This window comes from Chrysemys picta, chromosome 2 (genome assembly GCF_011386835.1).
Source record: "Chrysemys picta bellii isolate R12L10 chromosome 2, ASM1138683v2, whole genome shotgun sequence".
Lineage (NCBI taxonomy): Eukaryota > Metazoa > Chordata > Testudines > Emydidae > Chrysemys > Chrysemys picta.
The window spans coordinates 40,573,048-40,596,071 of NC_088792.1; the positions used below are offsets into that span (position 1 = coordinate 40,573,048).

The 23,024-nt window shown below is 39.6% G+C and overlaps 1 protein-coding gene across 1 annotated transcript in view; it reads right to left on the bottom strand.

Annotated features, from left to right (window-relative positions):
- MALRD1 (MAM and LDL receptor class A domain containing 1) overlaps positions 1-23,024 on the bottom strand; it is a 423,509-nt gene that overhangs the window by 326,071 nt on the left and 74,414 nt on the right. The window contains exons 17-20 of the mRNA XM_065582996.1: positions 7,860-8,012; positions 7,609-7,714; positions 5,826-6,193; positions 1,778-2,199 (exon numbers count right to left, since the gene is read on the bottom strand). Coding sequence (XP_065439068.1) covers positions 1,778-2,199; positions 5,826-6,193; positions 7,609-7,714; positions 7,860-8,012 — 1,049 coding nt within the window. The remainder of the gene's footprint in view (positions 1-1,777; positions 2,200-5,825; positions 6,194-7,608; positions 7,715-7,859; positions 8,013-23,024) is intronic.

Sequence of the window (23,024 nt, forward strand, 5' to 3'; positions counted from 1 at the left end):
AGCATCCAACATACTTCCTTTCTATGCAAAAAAAAATAAAATAAAAAGAAGTATGCATGCAGAACTTGCACAAAGAGGAACTAAAAGATGTTCAAACTCCAATTTAAATGCAGTGCACATTTCAATTCAATTCAAAGTCAAGTGTTTCCATATTTAGGGCCTGGTTCACTTCTCACAGACACAGGTATAAATTATGAGTAACTCCTTTCAAAACAATGAATTTATCCCAGTGTGAAACTGGTAGATGTGAGAGTAGAATCAAGCTGCCAATGTGAAAAATGCCTTTCACATTCCTTCCAAGTAGGTTGCATACTGCATGCCTGGTCACAATAAAAACAAATCCAGATGTAACACAACAAACAGCACAGTATGTACTACTGGCATTCATGTTTAGATATCAATATATTATGTAGTAAACTAAATTAATATAGAAAATGAGGTATGAGAATGAGTTTTAGTTCCAGGTTTTAAGAACTAGATACATGTTTGTATACACACAGATTCTACTGTAGTTACTCTCTGCCCTAGAGTAACTTGTTCTCATTCACACTAAGGACTGGGCTACACTACAGATTTAGATCAACATAACTCTAATAGTCTATAATGAAATGTAGCTCCCTTCGGTGCTCTATGTAGGTCTCATCGCCTTCCACCTCCGTGAGAGGTGTAGCGCTTAGGTCGATTTAGTTAGGTTGACACAGTGTCAGTGTAGATACTCCATTGGTTACATCGACTGTTGCTGCCTTTCAGAAGCCATCCGACAATGTACCACACTCACAGTTAAATCAGTGCAAGTCCTCCTAGTCAGGACATGCACCAATGACACATGGAGCATATTGTGGATGTGCAAAAGCGATTTAATTACTGCAGTGGCTGTACATCGACGTAACTTAGGGAGACTTATTTTTGTAGTATAGACTGTAGTGCAAAGGGGCCTTAAATGGATGTAAACCTTTATGCCCACACTAAGGTTTCTCTAAATAGCCAAAATGATGTAACAGAGCCTTAGTGTCAATAAGAATGTAGCCTTTTGTCCCTAAACATAGTCCTTATGGAAACAAAACATGGCACCATCTTACCTCTAATATTGCCTTAGATCAGTTAAATAAAGGAATTCATTTTTTGCTAATATTTTCTTTTCAATTAATTTTCTGATGAATTGGCATCATGCAGTCAAATGAATGAACATCTCGAATACGTTTGCAAGAATACCATCCCCAATATGAACCACAAGACAAAGTAAAACTTAAATGTTTTATAACACACAAAGCATTTTTTTTTAAAAAGGGCACTGGATTTCCAGCTGTGCTTTATAATAAATTTGTATTCCACTAACTGATACCTACTTTTTCAACCTATGAGCATTAGGCTCTTCACCCACATATTTTGATGGGATATTCAGTTTAATGTCATATAGTGAAAGGTTTTTCACAAAAAATAAAAGGACAAGTTGTTCCATATTCCCAATTGGCTTTGCAATCGGCACAAGCATAGTTTCATTGTATTCAATGCTGAAAGAACCAAGTAACAGCTGTTTCAAAATACCATGTGTTCATCTTCAAAGATGATAACCAGGCATTTTGGTATGGGGAAATGTGGCTACAGCAGAACAAAATGTTTTGGGAACATATTTAATCAAATGACAAATGTGTTTCAAAGTAAATTTGATCAAAGAGTCTTACTTACGTTTGGCTTTAGTTTACATTAGTGTAATCTCTCATTCTCTCAGGATTTTATGGTGCTCTAGTAAATAGATTACAGACTGAAAGAATCATACCTGAAAAGGCTTAGCACTTGTAATGTTGAGTGTTTGCCTTATCCATCTGTTGCCTTGATTTCCAAACTTCTGCCACAGCAGATGACCCTTTGAGTTGCTCAACATTCTCCAGAAGACAGACAGCCTATAAATGTGTTTTCCAAACATATGATAATGAAAGCGGAAAATGCAGCTTTTATTGCCATGAGTGGAAGTGCCATTAAAGATCGGACTCAGCAAAACTGCTCTATTTTGGAACACTTGCGGTTCTGAGGATTCTATGTAGAGATAATGCCCCTGGACTGTGCCCAAAGTATGATCCTTTATTGGTCCTGTGTTAAATGTGGAAGTTGGGCCCTGGTTTCTGGTCCAGTCAAAGTCATCATCCATGTCTTGGTTCCAGTTGCACGGCCCATTTTCAAAGTTACACTGTAGCTCAGGTTCTGAAATATGTAAATACAAACCTTGTCAAATGAAAGCAATATGCTACATCAAACAAAGTGATCTACTAGAATTTGCTTTTTCTCCTCACAGAGTTAACCTCAATGTAATTAATTATATTTAAACCAGTCTGAACAAGAAACAAGGACTAGATGCTTTCCTCACATATATGTGGCAATATACACATACACAATGGGAGTTATGCTAAAGTATCATGGCAAATTCTGGCCCTAAATTGAAACTTGATTGGACAAACCACTAGAAAAAATATATTGTAGGAAAGTGATTCTCAGCCTTTCCAGACTACTGTACCCTCTTTAGGAGTCTGAAGCCAGAGTTCTGCCATCTGGAGAGTAAGCCCAAGCCTCGCTGCATGGGGCTGAAGCATGTAACTTAACTTCATGGGGCCCTTGTGGCTTGGGGGCCCAGGCAGTTGCCCTGCTTGCCATCCCTTAACACCAGTACTGCACTGCAATTAGGTTTTAAACTCTTACTATCCTTCAGTACTCAAACTAATTAGATATAGGCCAAGAAGCCAATGTTTGGATCCAGATTCAGATTAGTTTCAGGTTAGAATTCAGGGTTAGAGGCCAAACTGAATGAAGGTTCAAGTTTGGTTGCAATGGTGCCAAAATGTAATGAGCTTTTCTTGCAAGATTTCAGCCTTAAATGACAGAAATCTCCTGGTTGCGTACATTCAGGGCTCTGTTTACCATTGTAAATGTTATATTAGTTCAACTTCTTACCCTGGGAATTGGGGGAAGAAAAAATAAATAGAAAAGCAAAAGCAGTGAAAGTGTATGGGAATGTGAGAGAAAGGAGAACACCTTTGTACAGAATCTACAGTGTGGATACAGAATCATAATCATCAATACACCATAGAGTGTGTACTCATGTTGAGAACAGCTCACACCAAGTTGTGCAACAGTAATAAACTTTATTAAAGGAAAAATGAACTGATTAATTCTAATAACTCAGAAAGATTAAGGCCACATATTAAAGGCTTCTCATCCTAGCCTCCATTCGTGCACACACCTATTTAAAACCTGACTTCCAATTGTGTGCCCTCCTCTTAGCTCCTCCATCCTACTGTGGCTTCCTATTGCACCATCAACATGAAGCCTCTTCCTCTTGACTTGTGTACTAGATTAGATTTTCCCCAGGATCAGTCTCAGTGTCTAGCTGCTTTACAGAGCTTTCTGGGTTTTATATAACAAGATAGCCCATGTAAATTAACATTAGTATCAGGATTTAGGTAATCAGATAGGCAAAATTAAATCTGTTTAGTAATTTTAATTTTTTTACACTAAGTTATATAATAGCAAAAACATTATTGATGAGTTACAATTTTTTCCATTAGATTAAGGAATAATCTATTTTAAAATTAACAGAAGTTTTCCATTAACACTGCACCTTTTCACCTCTGTACAGGATTAAATGCAGCCCGACAAAAATAAGCTATTTGATTTAGGAAAGCAGGAAGTGTTGCTGTTCAGGAATGAAGAAGATAACAGAGTGAGCCCATGCCAAAGAAAGCATAAGCCTCATTTGATGCCTCTTCACTTGTAAATTATCTGGCCCAACTGTGACTTGAACTGGAGGTCTATGGGTTACAAAGTGATCATGGTAGCAAATGAGATAAAGGAGACTCTCCACAAGACATCACTTGCAGTAAGAGTGGCACCTTCCAAAAATTCAATGACTGGAAGCGTGAAACCATCACAAATCTCCATCTATGCGAAGAGTTCTCCCCTGCTACTGTAACTCATTTTGATCTGCCTTCTAATTTAGACACCTCAGGATGTGATAATGTATTTGCTATTTATTAATTTTGCTATATGTTAATGTTCTTCTTGCCTTAAAATTTATGAGTGCATGCATGGAGGGAAAGCCAACAGCAGCAAGGTTCTGAAACACTGAAAGGTAAATATCATGAATGTGAATATACAGTAGCTTTTCTTCATTTTAAGAGTTCTTCCTTGGAGGGGGATAGTTAATCGCACTGTCACTATTATGACTGATTTGTGACACTGCAACCCACATCCGTACCCTTGGGGGTATGATTATGATATGATTATGACATAATTATGATGCAATTTGTACAAGATGAGTCATGTAAGGTGTTATTGGAAAAGTTATGATTTGCTGAATATGATAATCCTATTTGTAAGCATGTATCCTTTTGGGGCCTGAAATTATGAATATTGACTATGTATCTGTATTTCAAATGTGGTTACACTTGAGTGACACCCACGAGGCAAAATACTTCCAGCCTAGACATCCTGAGAACCCTCCAGATAGCCTGTAAGTAATGGCTGCTATGTCTCAGCAAGGTTTGCAAGGGCACCTGACCAGATCGCATGATACTGATCTCCATTTTGAGTGCCTGTATTTTTCCCACAAACTGGTCTGGGAACAAAGTTTGAAACCTATGGTTCCCGCCATATGGAAAAGCTATATAAGGCAGGGAGTGCCATCATCTGTTCTTCTTCACTCCCCTACAACTCAATGCCTGAGGGAAGCTCTGAAAGAAAAGGACTTGGAACGGGGATGGGGAGCCCAAGCTGCAAAGCAGGTGCAGCTTGTGTCTTTAGAATCTGCAAGTCTGCTTGTATCATCAGTCAGGGTGAGAAATTGCTAATTCATATCCAATCTTTCTGGTATCTTAGGCTTAGCTTGTGGTTTTATTTACTAGGTAATCTTATTTGATCTGTTTGCTATCACTTATAATCATTTAAAATCTATCGTTTGTAGTTAATAAACTTGTTTTATGTTTTAATCTAAATCAGTGTGCCTTTAAGTGAAATGCCTGGGGAAAAATCTTAGCTTGAGTTTATTGCATATTCCTCTCCCTAAATTCATACTGGTCGGGGTTTTGACCAGGGCAGGACAGTACAGCTCTGGGGTCCTAGCTTGGGAAGCTGGGAGTTATCTTGGCTGTAGCCTCTCTATTGTTGGTTCATGTAGTGGGTGGCCAAAGCCTGCATGTAATTGCAGCTGGGTGTGGCCCTGCCTCTGTGAATGCCGGTGGGAGTGTAGGACTGGGCGCAGTCTGTAGCCTGTCACAGCAGCACAGTGCTCAGAGGGAGCCCAGGCTGGTGAGTCAGAGGGCTCAGTGGAATCCCAGTTCCAGGTGGCACCCTTGCGGGGGGGCAGAGGGGGGGGCAAGAACCATCTCACTATTACCTCCATCATATACAGAATTAGGGGATATTATTCCCTACAGTATGTCAACATCTTATATGAATATAGTTTTTCACCATACTTCATCTATTTAAGGAAAGTTAACATATTAAACAACAACAACAAAAAACCCTAATACACGTCATACTACCACTCTGAGAATTATATTCTGAACAAGCAGTGCCTTTCTATATTTCATAGAAAATACAGAAATATGGCCACATTTGTAATAAAGAAGATTGGTCTGTGCATATTTGTTTTCATTTTCTACAAGAGCTAACTTCTAGGCCTTATCAGGTGTATATGGCACCAGTCAATCATTTTAAGATTGTTTTTTAACAACAGATCTATTCATCCCTAGTGTAAGCAATGCAACTTCCAGGTCTGAAATTGGTCATTATTATTACTTTGTTAATGGACAAGGAACAGAACTGAAAGTACTTACTGCAATTTTCCTCATCAGATCCATCCCCACAATTATCCACGAGATCACAAACCAATAAACTGTCGATGCAAGCCTTTGTGTCTCGGCACCAGAAACGATCAGGACCTTCACAGCTTACTGCTGGAGGTGGAAGAGCACAGTTCTCGAAATGTATATCATCAATTGCTGAGACACTATCATAAAATCCAAGGCTGACTTTATACAGTGATAATTGGAAGGGCCATGGGAGGCGGCCGAGCTGAATGAAAGCCTTTAACCACTGCTCTCCTTGATTATAGTATATCCTCCAGAGGACAGTAGCGTTTTTCAGTCCATCAACATGTAATTGCATCTCTGCTGCTCCAACTGACTGTCCATAATTGTAATACCTAAAAAGGCAGCGGAAAATTCAAAAGGTGCAAATGATGAGGATGAATCATGTTAAATATACTGGACCAGTATCAGCTCTGTTATAATTCTATGGAATTTAATGGAATCACCCCTGGAATGAAGTCAGTCCACAGTGCCTACAACCAGTTCAGCAGCAATTAACACCATTCTGTATGTGATCTCATTGTCATACCATAGCTATATTAGCTTATCTGCTCTGGCAGACTTGGCTGATATATGAATCATGGACACTTCTGAAGAAGTTAAGACTATGATGGAGGAAGGATTCTTAATTAAGTTAGAATCCATAACTGTACAGAGAAATTCTCTTTCATAGTAAGCAATTAACACAATACACTCACAGGCAAAATATTAATTGTATAAATGTAATTCAACAGATAAATTTAAAGCTTCGTTAACGGAAAGCAAAACATCTAATGTATACAAGAACTGAGATTATTTAGTCTGCAGAAGAGAAGAATGAGGGGGGATTTGATAGCTGCTTTCAACTACCTGAAAGGGGGTTCCAAAGAGGATGGATCTAGACTGTTCTCAGTGGTACCAGATTACAGAACGAGGAGTAACTGGAATGGGTTACCTAGGGAGGTGGTGGAATCTCCTTCCTTAGCAGTTTTTAAGGTCAGGCTTGACAAAGCCCTGGCTGGGATGATTTAGTTGGTCAGTGCCAGAACTGGGAATAAGACCAGAACTTTTGACCTCCAGTCCCATATTCTAACCACTAAACAGACTTGCCTCCTATTGACAACAGTACCACTCTTTGGTGATAAGAGAGATGAGGTCATTTCCAATTAACTCTTTCTTCAGAAAAACAATTCTGAATTTTTTCACTGAACAAAATTTCAGCAATGACAAACTGGTTCATTTAAAAATAAGCACCACCCTGAACTTAAACACACAAATCTTGGTTAACTTTCCCCACCATCCTGCATTTAACATTTTTTTTGTTCACTAAATCATTTAATAAAGCCTGTCCTTCTGAGATTTACAGCCTGATTTAGAATCTCCTGGAGGCCTTGATGAGCCGCTAGCCTTTTGTGTGGTTAGCTATTCCAAACTGAACCTCCTTAACATTTTGAGATTGACCCATCCTTAGAAGAACTGTATTCTTGGAATCATCATCGGATTTCTGTGTACTCTGGGGAAAAAAACATTTTAAAGGATTATGTCTTAAAATCAAAAACTAAAACCGTCCTGTGTCTCAGGTCCGTTTTTCCAAATGCTTCAGCTTATTGTTGCTTAGTGGTTACAACAAAGCCTGTGCAACTAAAGAGTAAGAGGAGGCAATAAATATTGCCGAAGGAGACGTACGCTACTGGAAATTCTAACCTTAATTTCAGTCCAACAGAAGCAATGTCAGATGTTCCGTAAATTTAACATAAAACATAATTCATACCAGAAGGACACTGTGCAACCTGATCCAGCCTGGTTGAACTTGGGGCTTCGTATTTGAGCAACCTGTGAAAGGCGGCTGCTGTTTCTCAGAACAAACATAAAATGACCTGTTTGGGGAAAAAAATAGAAAAGAACTTTACATACACAGAGCCAGTGTAATGCAGAAGATTTCAGCAGGGGTTATTGCCCCTGATTTAATGGCTGGCAGTTCAGCGTATGTGTATCAGCATCAATCACCTGTTTATGTCTTACCTTCGGAGTTGTTATAGGTATGATCCTCTGGTGGGGCTTGTTTCTGAAAAGCAGATGGAAGTGCTCTTCTGGAGCTTCTTACCCAGTCAAATCCATCTGCACTAACAGTCTCAAACCAGCCACAGCTGTCTGTTTCAAAGTCACATTTAGCAGCTGAAATATTGAAAGAGATATATCACTTTGTATCTCTGAACATCACCAGCACCACCTAATCAGACTGTGGAAAAACTTTCCAAAATGTAAATAAAAGAACAAGGCTCTAAAACAAAACATTTCTACAATATGTCAGACAGGAAAAAGACAGGTGGGTTACAGGGTATCAGATTAGGTGAATTTATATTATTTATTGAAATTACAGTAGCACATAGTCGTCAGCAAGGATCAGGCCTTCACTGGGCCAGGCACTGTGCACATGCACATCCACATTGTACGATTTGTAGTCTAAATAAACAAGAGAGGCAAAAAATGGAAGTAGTATTATTATCCTCTTTTTCAGTAGCATAGCTGGGGGGGCGGGGGAAGCAGGGCAGTGGCCACTCTACCACTGAGCACAAGTGGTGCCTTTTCAATTTCTTGGCGCCTTTTTAATTTTTACTCACCCGGCGGCGCTCCGGGTCTTCAGCGGCACTTGGGCGGTGGGCCCTTTACTAGCCCCAGGGGTCTTCAGCGGCACTGAAGGAAATGCCACCAAAGACCCACGGAGTGAGTGAAGGTCCTGCTGCCGAGGTGCCGCCGAAGACCCAGAGCACCGCCCCATCAGTAAAAGCGCCGCCGGGTGAGTAAAAGCACCGCAGCGGGTAGTGCCTTTTTCTTTGATTGCTCCCCCGTTCCCTCCACCTGGCTACGCCATTGCTCTTTTTACAGATTGGGAACTGAGGCATGAAGGGATTCAAGATCTCACAGAAAGTCTATGTCAGAAACAGGAATTGAACTCAGATCTTCCAAATCCCACTCAATGCTTCAATTACTAGTAAGATCTACCTTATCATTATCAAGTATCATAAGTAAGGCTGCGATTTAGTCACGGAGGTCACGGATTCTGAGTCTTTCCATGATCTCCGTAACTTCTGCAGCGACAAGAGCTGGCTCAGGGGCTTACCGGGGTGGGGTGGGGTGGGGAGGGGTGTTCCCTAGCTCCCACCGACATGTCCCTGCAGCCAGCTCCCTACCTGACTCAGACTGGCATGTCTCTGCAGCTCCTAGGCGGAGGGGACAGGGGGCTCCGTGCACTGCCCGCACCCGCAGGCACCACATTCACATCTCCCATTGGCTGCGGTTCCCATCCAATGGGAGCTGCAGAGCCGGCGCTTGTGGCAGGAGCAGCACACAGAGCCCCCCTGGCCGCCCCTCCCCCTAGGAGCTGAAGAGACATGCTGGTTGAAGCCAGGTAGGGAGCCTGCTGCCCGCACTCCCACCAGCACCAGCCACCAGGCCATGCGCCACTGCCTGTACCCCCGCACCAGTGCCAGCGGGGGTCCCAGGCTGTATGCTGCCGACCGCCTTCCCCCCAGCACCAGTGGGGGTCCCAGGCCATCCTCCCCAGCACCCACGGCATCCCCATCCCAGCCCCCCAGAGCACCCATGGACCCCAGCCCAAGTTTTAGTTAGAGGTATATAGTAAAAGTCATAAACAGGTCATGAGCTGTGAATTTTTGTTTACTGCCTGTGACCTGTCCATGACTTTTACTAAAAATACTCGTGACTAAAACATGACCTTAATCATAAGATATTAACGAACAGGTGAAAGTAGGATTTCTGTGAAAAAGACCTAAGACCACAGCCTAGTTAAGTGCGAAAATACATTCGCTGCATCCCCAAAATGATAAGACAGAGGGGTTAATTTAAAGGAAAAGTAAAAATTTAAGAAAATGTGTGTAATGCTAAATGAAGTATATCTAGATATTCAAGCAAGTGAAAAGATGACAGAGGAGAAATGGGAAGTGTTGAGGTAATTTACTGAAATCTTGACAAATATGTGACAGCAAAAAAATGAGAAAATAACAGAATCCACTCTCCTAAATATAATTGCTCAAATTTAATGGTATTTTATTCCTGCAATATATACATTCTTTTTATAAAAGAGAGTTTAAAAGAGAATTGTTTGAGTAGTTATTTTATACAGAGATTTATTACTTATTCATATAAAATGGATTTAATAAAACTGTGGACAGCCATGGTAACCTAAGCCTCACTCACATTCTCCTCAAAGAATACCTGAAACTTCAGCAAGTAGCACACTTATGCCATAGCCTTTCTGGCCATAAAACTCAATTGCATCTGATCACAACACAGAAGTTAATGTACATTTTAAACTCAAATTTATCCGAGTCCCTTGGAAAAGGTGTTGTTAATTTACAGCAATAAACAATCATTTATGGGCATTAAAATGCTGAATCCTAAAAATTGAGGATATAGAAAACTTCAGATAGCCTAAATAAATTAACCCAATGTTATTTCTATCTTTTTTCTGCACTGTTTTATGTCGTCCATCATTTTCAAGCTTTATCATATGCTTTAAGTACCATTTTTATTTTTAATAATGAAGAATGATTGACTGTATATGGTATTTCCATAAGAGATTGATTAGAATCTTTGACACATATTTTAAAAGCTTATGTAACATTTGGCCATCGGGGTGAAGAGCTAATTTTGGGGGCTATTAAGTAGAGTGTATTAGATAAAATATTTCATTATTAATACCACTGAGAAATAAATACCCTAGAAATGAAAGACAACAAGGAAATTCAGGGTGTGATCAAATTCATATGGGGTATATAAATCAACAGTGCTGCTGATGCCAAAAGCAGGTATAGCGTAGATGACAAATAAGAGAATGATTAAGAAAATCTTGATGAAAAATGACAAGACGACGAATAATATTTTGCAAATCTATAAGGAGCCAGGGTTTGGTGGAGTTGACTGTAGGTGCATTGAAGGAACATAATTAGAGAGGAAGCAACAGATAGGCAAGGAAAACTATTTCTCCTTTAGTTTTTGCTCACCAGAGCCAGCAGGAAAAATATGAAACCATGTTCTGTATTCCAAGGGAGCAGCAGCAAAGAAAAGAACAAACTTCCGACACAGGTGTTACACCAAAAGAGGTAAATAAAGAAGCTAAACCAGCTAAGTCTCCAAGCCCAGATGACTTGCATCCAAGAGTGAAAAGATGGAACATAAAAGAAAGGAAGCAGTAGACCATGCATTCAATTTAGGAATGCATGAATATATTTAGATAGAATAAGAACTGACTCAAACTTTCAGCTAAAAGTCAAACCAAACCTTTGAAGGTCCAAAATAGTTTGGTTATCTGAAGTTGTAATTTAAGTAAAGAAAACAAAGGTTAGGCTGGTGGTATGCAGAGACTGCTGCCTATCAGGCTGACCACGATTATCTCATTGTTTACTTGTACTCCTCGGTCTGTATCTATCTGTATCAGTTTTGTAAATTATTAAAAATATTAAATAAAGATAAAGAAAAAAATCACCACAGCTAACCTACTGTTGGTAATACTAAATGAAAAGTAAAGCATTGCAACTATCAAATCAAAAACAAATCAACAGGTTAGCATCAGTGTTGCACTGGAATTAAATCATCCAATTAGTAAAGTAATCAAATAAATATAACCAATAATTAATCCATATAAATTCTAAAAAGGAATCTAAGAAAGTAGCTATCTGGTTGGTTACAAACCTCAACTATAGAGTTTTACCCATGTCAATCTAATCTGTAACCTGGAGCTGGGGTTAAATATTTTGATATTGAAATCAAATTATCTCATGTTTAACTACAATCTCAAAGCCAATTATAAAGTTTCCTCATTAGATTTCAATTCTAGTGTGGTAGCTAACCCTTTCTCCCTCCTCTCCCCCTCAGATATTACAATCCAGATTTTAAGAGAACACTGATAAATGGAAGCTTGGTGACTCTTGTTTGGCAGTTTACAGCTGAGAGCTTTAAGTTTCCTAGGACTCAAACACAAAATACAGAACCCATTTTATTAAGTATTTTATAAGATTATTGTTAGGGCGGTTTAAACAGGAGGAACTTTTTTCTGGCATCTTCCTTGTATGGACTTCACCGGTGCTCAAATGCATGCACGCATACAACTGCACTTTTGCATCCTAAAGTTAAAGAATAAGAATGCTGGTATGTCGCCAAGTGAATAAAAACAAAAAGACAAAAGTAGAAAAAGAAAAAATAAGATACTAAAGATAAGAGGGAAGTCTTCTGGATTGGCCTGGCATAGAAGCTGGAAATAAAGCTGGATAGGAATGTTTTGATGCAGTGATTTTTTCATTGGGAGAGAACTCCACCTCGGAATAAGTAATAGACTGGAGGTTAGAACAATCAGCTGGGCAGTGGGAGATATAGATTCACATCTCTATTCTGCCTGATTCAGAGCAGGAACTTGAACCTTGGTTTCCCACATCCCAAATGAGTGCTCTTAACTACCAGGCAAGTGGCTACTCATTCTCTCTCCACCTTTTTGTGAAAAATTTTAAAGAACTTGCTTTTTGTCTTGATATGAAATGGGAAAATATTTGAAATCTTGAAAATTTTCATCGAACGGGAAAACCATTTTCCCCAGCTCTAGCTGAAACTGCAAACAATGTACCAGAGGGTGTTGCTGGAACAGCACTTCTTATTAGTGGGCTTTCTTTGGCTGCAGAAAGACTGCTCAAAGACTAGTGTAGCCTGTTTGTTGATGTCTTGACTAGCTAGCTTTAGGGTTTCAGGAATGTCAGTCTTCCCTCAGGTGGTTTTGTTGACCTGAAAGGTGAGGTTTCTTGGTCTCACTGTTGATTCTTATAGTTTGCAAACTTTGTTTACTCTGCCTTCCAGCAGCTCCCTACAAGGCATTGGAAAAATCACTTACAAGGCCTATCTTGGAGCCATGCAACCTACTCTGATCAGAATCGAGTTAAGTTATCCTTAGCTAATGTCAATTTTGGGAAAGTCCTGCTTAAGCCAGCAATTAAAAAAATATTTGGAGACATCCACATCCCCAAAAATATCAAAAATACAGACCAGAGAACATTTCTGAAGTAGCTGTCATGGCCTCAGTGAAAAGGTCTTGAGACGACGTTATTTCACCAGTTTATGGAAAGTGTGAACTAAAATCTTATAAAAAATAACTGATTGAAAGAGACTCTAGCAACCAACAGCCCCTCAACATTCATCCATCAGAAGATTAAAGATACATGTCAACATTTTATGACCCAAAGTCACCATTTCTCTTGCAAACATGACAAATTATGGTAATTTTTTTAATTTAGCAACTAGGCCATACATCATCTTATCTTTGGTAATATCCATCTTGATAGAGAAAAGTTACTTTAAAGCTTTATCAAGACAGAAACAATTTAAAATAAAAATAAATAACATTTATATAAGGTCTGTATTCCCATATACACTATTCCTCTCATGTGTGCCACTTCTTGATTGCACAACAGATTCTAAAATACAATGTGAGATTATTCTTGTAGTAATGCCAGCCTAATTTCTAGAATAAAAAGATAAATGCTTATCTTAAGTGTGGGCAAACTGCAATATTTCAGACAAAAGTAACAAATCAGTGCCTCAAACCAGATACAAGCAAAACTGTATTTGAAGGTCCGATGGTTTGGTCAACTCAGGCTCCTAATGAACCCTCCCTTACTCTACTTCGGTTCACTGTGGTTTCTGAAAAGTGAAATCAATGAGTCAAATGAGTCAAATTCACATGCTTAAGTTCTTTACTGAACTGGATTCTTAGTGAGGGGAGATTGCAGACCATCTTCAAACAAGTGGAAGACTACCTCTTCCCCGAGAAGTCATTTCTTGAAATTTGCTAATTCCTTATCTCAAACCTACACTTTTGGGAGCATATGATGAACGTTTAGCTTTAGGTACACTAGCAAGCAAAATAAGTAAAGCCACAGGGAATCCATTTGTAACAACAAGCGGCACAATGTCAACTACAGGAGCCCTGAAACTAGAACCTTTTAAAAAATATAAACTAAATTTAAACTAAAAATAAGAACCTATGCTTAGGGGTCTATCTACTAAAGCAAAATAGTGTGTAAGCATGGGGTATTCAAGTAAACATAACCACATTGTCTTTAAATTTAGCAATCCTTTAATGCAGATATAGCACAATGCTCCCAAACACTTTTTCTTTCACTTTCCATTCCACCAGCCAGTGGGTCTGGGGAAATCCATTACAACAGCCATGTAATAGAACTAGCTGTGATTTCAATCATGTGGACTTCGTGACAGTAGCAGACCAGGTAATGTCAGAGTGAATTCAGGTCAATTCACTTGTGTATTAGTATAGATCAAAGCAATTAGTGTTTTGGGTGTTTAAACTTCGTAAAACTAATGGGATGTTACATGCATTGTTTTCACTCACCTGTTCCTGTTACAATGTAATAATAAACATTTACACTGTCTATACCTCTGTAACTAAATAACTCATCAGACATCAAAGAAGCCTTGGGGAATGCTAATGAAGGACTTTTTCGGGGAAAAGGTGCTAATTCCAAAGCAAATGTCCATCGTGGTGATGACCTAAGGTCAGAGGTGCAAAGTGCATTCCTTGCCCATCATCATCATCAAAGGAAAAGCCCACGTGGATAGAGAGACTGTCAGCTTGTCTTCTCTGAAAAGAAGATAGAAATATGGATTCAAAGAGAGATGCTTTATTTCTGGACCGTTTGGATTCTAACAGGACAGAATAATTGAATGAGAAGACAGAAATCCCCAGAATTATTTTGGGTAGCACTGAAAGATTTTTAGGAAATTGGCAGTTTATTACATCACGGCCACCATTTGAAGTTACAAACTGTGATTCACCTGTACATATATTTTACATACTTTCACCTCTCAATAACTCTCATTCTTTTTCTTATCTAGTAAACCTTTGGTGTGTGAGTACACATTGATCTGGGGCAAGTGACTGGTCTCTTGGTACTGGGAGAAACCTGATGTAGTGTGATTTTTGGTTTAAGTGACCATTATCACAAAGTTCAGTTTGTCTGAGTGGCAAGATAGGCTGGAGAGTTGAAGGGGACTGTCTAACTCCATGGTAAGACTGGTATAGTGATACAGGACTTCACACTTGTTACTGGCTTGGTGAAATCTAATTGTAGAAGACACCACCAGTTTGGGGCATCTGCCCTGTTTTCTGACAGTCTGCCCTGAGGCAGGCACTGACACTGGTAATCCACCCCAGCCAGCATGACAGGCTTATTTTAGGAATAGACAGACATGACAGTTTGGTAGGCACAGCACATAGGTAATTTGCCTTGTTTAATGAAGGAAGAATTTCTCATTCAAGAGAGGCAAAATCAGAAGAGAAAAATAATTTGTAAAACTAACACTGCCATCTAGAGATGTGATTCTGACTTTACACTGTAACAGGCTAAATATAGTAGGTAAATATTCCCTTTTACTGTATGTTTTGTGTGTATGTATTGTGATACAGTTTAATTAACATGTTATCACATGATCACGTTCTATTTTTTCCATAAGACACCACCTCATTGAATGCATAGCATAGATGGTGCTCACTTACTGAGCAGCTATTCAATATTTCAATATCAACAGACCTCAGAACTAAAAGCTCATGAGATGGGCATAAAAATCATGTGGTTTTTTTTAAATAAATGTGGGGCTCTTTATTTGCCTTCTGGTTTTTGTTTTTTGCTTTGGTTTGGTTTTTTTAGCTTTTCTGGTTCACATTTTCAGGCGTTTCTCTGAAAACACGAGGCAAGACATTTTTTAGTTTTTGTTTAAATGTAAACAAAGATTCTCACATAATAGAATAACTCTGAGAGCTGGGATTTAAGAAAAACAACAAATACTGTGAGACTTGAGACCAAATTGCTGTCATACAAACACATAGCAAGAGACAGTCCCTGCCCAGAGATCTTACAGTATAGACAAAACAGATAAAAGGTGGGACACGCAGAAGTGAAATGACTTGCCCAAGGTCACACATCAGGTCAGTAATAGAACTGAGGTCTCCAGACTCTCAGTCTCATGTCTTATCAATTAGGCCATCATCGTCATTAGATTGGAAATGAAAGTTTTTAGATTTCTTCCAAAATGTATAATGCAGATTTTGGCACTGATAGTATATACTGGTGTTACAGAAGACACAAATAAATGTGATCGATCACTTTTCTAAATATACTACTTGGTGAGGATTCTAAATGGAGACCTCTAGATGCTATCACAACACAAATAAATAATACAGTATGGTGGCAGAAGGTTACATTTTGTAAGCATTTTAATGTCCACACAAGTAATGCTAGGCAAATTTTTTTGGATGAAAAAACATAGATGCAGGTCAGATGAAACGTTGGCAAATTTGACACAAAGTCATGAGATCTGTACTGGTTGAAAATTAAAAAAAAAAATCAAAACATTGTTTTGACATTTATAAAAACAAAACCTTTTGATTTTTTTTAATTCAAAATGACCTTTAATTTCAAATTTTACTTCCATTATACTAAAAAAAAAGGTTTAAAACCTCAAAAGGGAAACAAAACATTTGTTTCAGATTGAAGACAATGTCTCATTTGACTCCACACAATTTTCTCTCCTGACTTTTTGAGTTCACAAAGTAATCTAAAAAATTTAATTTTGTGTCGACCCGAAACAATTTTCTCCCCAAATTTTCAGTTCAGCCATCAAACAAAACAAAAAAATCAGTTGTCTGTATAGTTTTGCATGAGAGTCTTGTTCATTCTCACCCTGCTTCTGGGATAAATATTCTTAGATTTCAATTAATGGTATTTTGTTGTTATTTTCATTACATATTATATAGCTCTGGGCAAATTTTTTCAGACAAATAGTTTATTTGCCAAAAATATACAACTCTGGATTGACCCAAAATGAATTTATTTTTTATTTTTTGGTGAATTGATAAAAAAAGCAACACTTTCCAACTTTTTGTTTAGAAATTACTTTTCTAGATATTAACTAGATATATGTTTCTTGAAAAGTGTGAGTGTGGGGGTGTAACAGGGTGCTGGCCAAAAGGCACTGACTCAGCCCCTGTTAGCTCAGCGTCTACTAGCTCAGCTCCCAGTAAGGGGAAATGATTGGAGCTGGCAGGCTGTGGCTGATTAAAGCCCTAAAAGAGAAACACCTGGGAGCTGGGAAGGCCTATAAAGCTAGCAGGAAGGAAGTAGGAGGGGAGGAACAGGAAAGTGAGGAGAGAGGGCCTGTTGCTCCCAGCTAGCTGTAAGAGCAAGCTGTTCCCCAAGGGGCTACCTGCCTGATAGCGAACTGTATAAAGCTGTATATACGTGGTGGTGGGAAAATACAAGGAAATAAAAGGGCACTGGTGTGTGAAAGAGTGGTCTCCCGCAAATTTGTGCAATGAGCAATGAAGGGCATGTCTACAGGGGGGAACAAAGCAAAAACTGACTTTTTTGAGATTTTTTTTCCGTTTGGCCACCAAACAAACAAAAAACAGTTATTCACTCAGCTCATAGTATTTTATAACATATATTAATCCACTTGGAAAAAACTACAGAAGAGTGCAACAAAGCTGAAAGATTTTCAGGGGTTAGAGCTGCATGGAGATCTATGGAAAATCAGTGATGTTAATTAAAAGAAAAATAAATTACCAAATATGATTGAGATATGTATAAAGAGCATTTGAAAGTTAGATATAGAGGAAATAAACACTAAGAATGTTTTGAGAGAGTGAAAAGTTTAAGATCAGGGCAACCAGTCGGGGGGGGGGGGAAAGACCTTAAAGAGTCTAGAACAGGGGTTTGGGGCCTCCTAGGGGGCCTCAAGCAGGTTTCAGGGGGGGTCTCCAAGCAGGGCCAGCATTAAACTCGCTGGGGCCCAGGGCAGAAAGCCGAAGTCCCACCACATTGGGGTGAAATCCAAGCCTTAAGCCCCATCACCCGGGGCTGAAGCCTGAGTAATGTAGCTTCGTGGGGGCCCTTGGGCATGGGCCCCAGGCAATTGCCTGCTTGCTACCCCGTAACACCGGCCCTGTTTTTATATGCAGGAAATCAGTTATTGTGGCACAGGTGGACCGTGGAGTTTTTATAGCATGTTGGGGAGGCCTCAGAAAGAAAAAAAAGTTGAGAACCTCTGGTCCAGAAGGTTTCAGAGTGGTAGCCGTGTTAGTCTGTATCAGCAAAAAGAACGAGGAGTCCTTGTGGCACCTTAGAGACTAACAAATTTATTTGGGCATAAGCTATCATGGGCTAAAACCCACTTCATCAGATGCATGGAGTGAAAAATACAGTAAGCAGTAAAGTATATATATATTACAGCACATGAAAAGATAGGAGTTGCCTTACCAAGTGGGGGGGGGTGTCTGCTAACAAGGCCAATTTAATTAAGGTGGAAGTGGCCTATTCTCAACAGTTGACAAGAAAAACAAAATTTCTTTTCACTGAGAGAAATTAATATTTGGAACAGTGACAGACATTTCTATGGAAAAAAACATACTGTATATCACAAAAGTTATGCAGGTAATGAACTAAGATGTATTGTATGTTTTCAATCCTGAATGTTGCCACAGTAAACAATAAAACATATAATGAAACTTGGCTATTACATTGTGCTTCCACCCAAAGTCCTCAAAGCACTGAACAAACATTAATGTATTTATCCTCACAATACCCTTCTAAGGTAGGTAAGTATTCTTATTTCCATTTTGCAGGAAGGGAAACCAAGGCATAAAGTTGTCAAGTAGCATGCCAGAGATCATTTGAGAGTTCTTTGGCAGAGCTAGAACCAGAGCTCAGATTCTCAGTCTGTTTCTTGCCTTGTGTTTTAACCACAGAACCGTCCTTTCCCCCTTCTCATTTTTATCTTCAAAGGTCAGTCCTTGTCATATTCAGAAAGTATAAAAGTTCTGCATACAAAATACTTGGAATGTGACATGAGGATCATTAAGGATAATATGTAGTTGATGGGGGGGAGAGGGAAATCTCTTCCAAATAAATAGTTTGAAGAAGTTTAAAAAATTATTTTTAATAAAATGTGATTAAGAAAAAAAAGCATGCATTTGCTCTTACTAAGGGCTGGATCCTGCACCGCCAAAGTCAAAGGGAGTTTTGCCACTGATTTCAGTGGAAAAGGATGAGGCCCTTATGCTTCGAACCTCAATACATGTACATTGCTCATGCGAATTCAATGGGATTACTCATAAGACTAATGTTACTTACATGTTTGCAGGATCAGCGCCTTAGACAGCAGTGTATTTTGGCAAATCTGCTGTTTAGACATTTGACTACAGTGGAGATTAAGCATAATGACAGGTACTTTAAAATGATTACTTTTTAATCCAAGGCCCTTTAAGATCAAGGGTCAGAATAAAATGAGATGACTGTAAAGAGCTATTACTCTATTTAGTACTGTGAGGCACTTGAATACTATTCAGCATTTAGAAGTGCTCTGGAAGGGTGATACTCTGACTGGTGCAGTTCTCCCAGTATCATCTACAAGGGAATATACAATGAGAAATTCTGCTCCTATTCAGTAGAAATACATCACCAAGGGCCAGGGTTGTGTCCTATGCCCTATTTAGTGACAGTGCACCACAAGAAATGAGTTTAGGATGCTTTTGTTTGCTTCTAGTTAGCATAATGGCAGATGCTGGTTTTATTCATGTTAAGATCTAATGGTTTTTTAACATGTACTAAAGCTAGGGTGACCAGATGAGGGGAAGAAAATATCGGGACACATGGGGGTGGGGTGCCTGCCGGCAGAGAAAAAAGAAAAAAAAGCCGAGTCCTGCCCCGGCTGAGCAAAAAAAAAACACACAGTGCTGCCGGCGGATATCGGGACAAAATGCGTCCCGACCAAAGATCGGTCGGGACGTGGGACAGACACCAAAATATCAGGACGGTCCCGATTTTATCAGGATATCTGGTCACCCTAACTAAAGCTGCTTGTTTCATTAAGGGTTTTGATTGAGATTCTGTTCAAACAGGGAGCTCTCTGATAGGCAGCACAGGAAATTTAATATTGCAGTCTAATACAAGTAGCTTTGGGCCAGGACCAAAACCCAGGATCCAGACACAGAATCTTGGTTCAAAGTGCAGTTCCTATCCAGTTCTGCTTAATGGGGAGAATATAAACACTGAATTCCAGTCCTCTAAAATATGGGATTGTTCATATCCTGAATTCAGACCTGGCAGTAAAGTTCAGGCCCAATTCCATTTATGAGCTTCATTAAGACACTGCACAGAGCAAACCAGGATTACATTTCTCTAGTTACTTGCACTGACATTGCAATTAACAATGAACAAATTGACCTATTCAGTGCAATAGCGTAATCATTTATGACATCTCTCGGCAAGGAATGTTAACTGTGTCAAGTTCAAATAATCTCAAATAATATGCACAATATCCTAGCCCACTTGGCCTAGACACCACAATGAGTAAGGCATCATACACAGAGATTTCATCATTATCACAAATCCCAAAGGTATGTGGCCTCCTTGCAAACTGAGTGCCCCCAGATCAATCTAGCAAGGTGCTTAAGATAGTCTGATTATATGTCCACCACTGGCAATCATGTCACACCATCAACGCTTTTGGTGCTTATGTGATCGCCAGCCATGTAGTGGCATTCCTTGGTACATACACTTCAGAATTCATTCATCTTCCATTTTTTTATATCCATACCAAGAAAGCCAAGAGAAACTGAACCAGAGCTGATAGAGGAGGTTGCTGAGTTTGGCTTATAATATCCTCATTTCTGATCTTGTCCTGCTTCTTGATATGGAACAGCTGACTGAGACAACAAGAATCAAAACTGTCAATCTGGTGTTCTTCAGCCTTCCTTGGCAGTTGGCACCATCTTTCACTTCCATAAAACAGAGTTGCTAGAACTGTAGTTCTATAGATCCGTGGCTTTGTAGCAAGTTTGATGTGATGATATCCTCACAGAGACCACTGAAGGGCCTGAAAAAAGGCAGCAGCAGTTGCTTTACGAGCATCCACTTCTTTTGAGCATCCTCCAGGACAGTCTATGATGCTGATGAAATATTTGACAGCTACCACCTGCTCAATGGTCCATCTGGACAGGTTAATATCTGAGTTCATTGTAATCTGGAGCGAGAGGCTGTTTGATGGAAATGGCCAGGGACTTAGTTTCATTCAGATTAATAAGCAGACCAATGACTTCTGCTCCTTGCCTGACCAGATTGTCCATCAGCTGAAGTGATTCACCAGACTAAGATAACAAGACAATGTCACTGGCATATTCAAAATCTCGAAGCAGAATCATGTTCAGCTCAATGCCATTGACAGCTGCCTCCTGAAGCTTATCCATCAACCAATCTAAGTTGATATTAAACAATGATAGTGACAGAACACAGCCTAGCTGAACACCTGTGGAGGAAGGAAACTGTCCTTTGTATGTGCCATTGACTCAAACGCAGCTTTCCATCCCATTATAGAGCTCTTTTATCAGTGACACTATCTTCCCAGGGATGCTGAGATGCCTCATCAGATCCCACAAACTTGCTCAATGCACTGAACTGAAAGTCTGGTGGAAGTCTATAAAAAGTTATGTTCACAGTTTATTAAGTTCAGCCATCTTCTCAAAAAGCTATCTCAAGGTAAAGATGTGGTCAACAGTGGAACAAACAGGTCTATAGTGGCACTGAGTATTCTGGCATATGCTCCAAAGTGCATAATTGATTTGAGATAGTAACAAGGAAGCAAATACTTTCCCTGGGACCGACAAGATATCTCTATCGTAAACACAGGCAGAATAACCCCCTTCCTCCAGTCATCAGGGATGATATCAGTGCACTAGATGATCTGGAAGAGCCTATGTAGCCAAGGTACAATAATACTCTCACCTGTCTTCAGCAATTCAGGGGGTAACATTACAGACCCCTTGTGATTTCCCAGATTTCAGCTTATGGACTATGATCCAGATCTCTTCTTGGCTGAAGGAAGATGGATTTTCTAGAGCCTCTGCCTCTTCTTCAAGTGGAAGATGGACTACAGACTATAGACAATTGTGGAGTATCTTGAAATGACCTCCATTTGATGCAACTGATCCTGCAGACTCTGGAGGATGCTGTCATCCCAATTCTTTACTGGACAAGCTGGTCCCACCTTCCCCTGCAGCTGCAAAATTGATTTAAAGGTTGTGGAGACTGTGTCTGGCAGTCTTTAAAGACTCCAATTGTAGCTTCACTTTTTTCTTAGCTCCGACTGCAGTGAGCATCTCCTCACTGATTTATGGATGAAGTTTGAAGGGCTGAGGCTCCACCACTGAGCTGGCAATGGTCTTTGAAGTTGGAGGCACACTTTTGTTAGCAGAAGCTGATGGTCATGTCAAGTTCAGCATCTCTGGGCACTCATACAACCATAACTGTTGCCTGCCAATGATCGTGAATGAGAGCATAATCAATAGCAATCCTGGTGAGACCATCTGGGTTGTACCAGTTCTGCTTGTGAAACATAGGGTGATGGAAGAGCAAGTCATTGATCACCATGTCATAGGCACCCTCAAATTCCAGCAGTCACTGCCCTATTCTTCTGTCCATACCAAACTTCCTGAGCAAACTTGCACAGGTGTCATTACCCTTTCCTAAGTGCACATTAAAGTGACCCAGGATCACAATAACATCACTTCTCAGAGTTTTATTAAAGATTGACTGGAGTTTTTGGTTTAAAAATATCTGCAGCTGTGTTGTTGGACTAAATCCCCAAATCTGAACTTCTCTCCAAGACTCTGAAATCAAAGTCTAGACTTTAGGAGGAAGGAAGAGACTAAAATACAAATACAAATCTTCACAAATTTTGGGGTATTCCGAGTTCAAATCTGGCCCATCACAGAGATAAATTGAGCTGCAAACTTTCATCCCAATCTACATTCTTGGTTCAGATGGTAGGATTTGGTTTGGATCCTTATATAGTTTCACAAGCTTTCTTTACACACTCTAAACTACTCAGTTCTCCTTTAACAACAGTTCATGCATCATAGGATGAGACATGCTGCGGAACAGCTCCTCTTTAGGTTGTGAGGGGTTTTTATTTTGTTTTTAAATAACCATCTTCAATGCAGTTTGTTGGGTTTCAAGAGCTACTACCCACAGTCCATGTATGTGGTCCTTGCGATTAAGAGGACTTCCATCCTGGATGAAGCACAGGGAATGCTTTGATACAGTAGGTGAATTA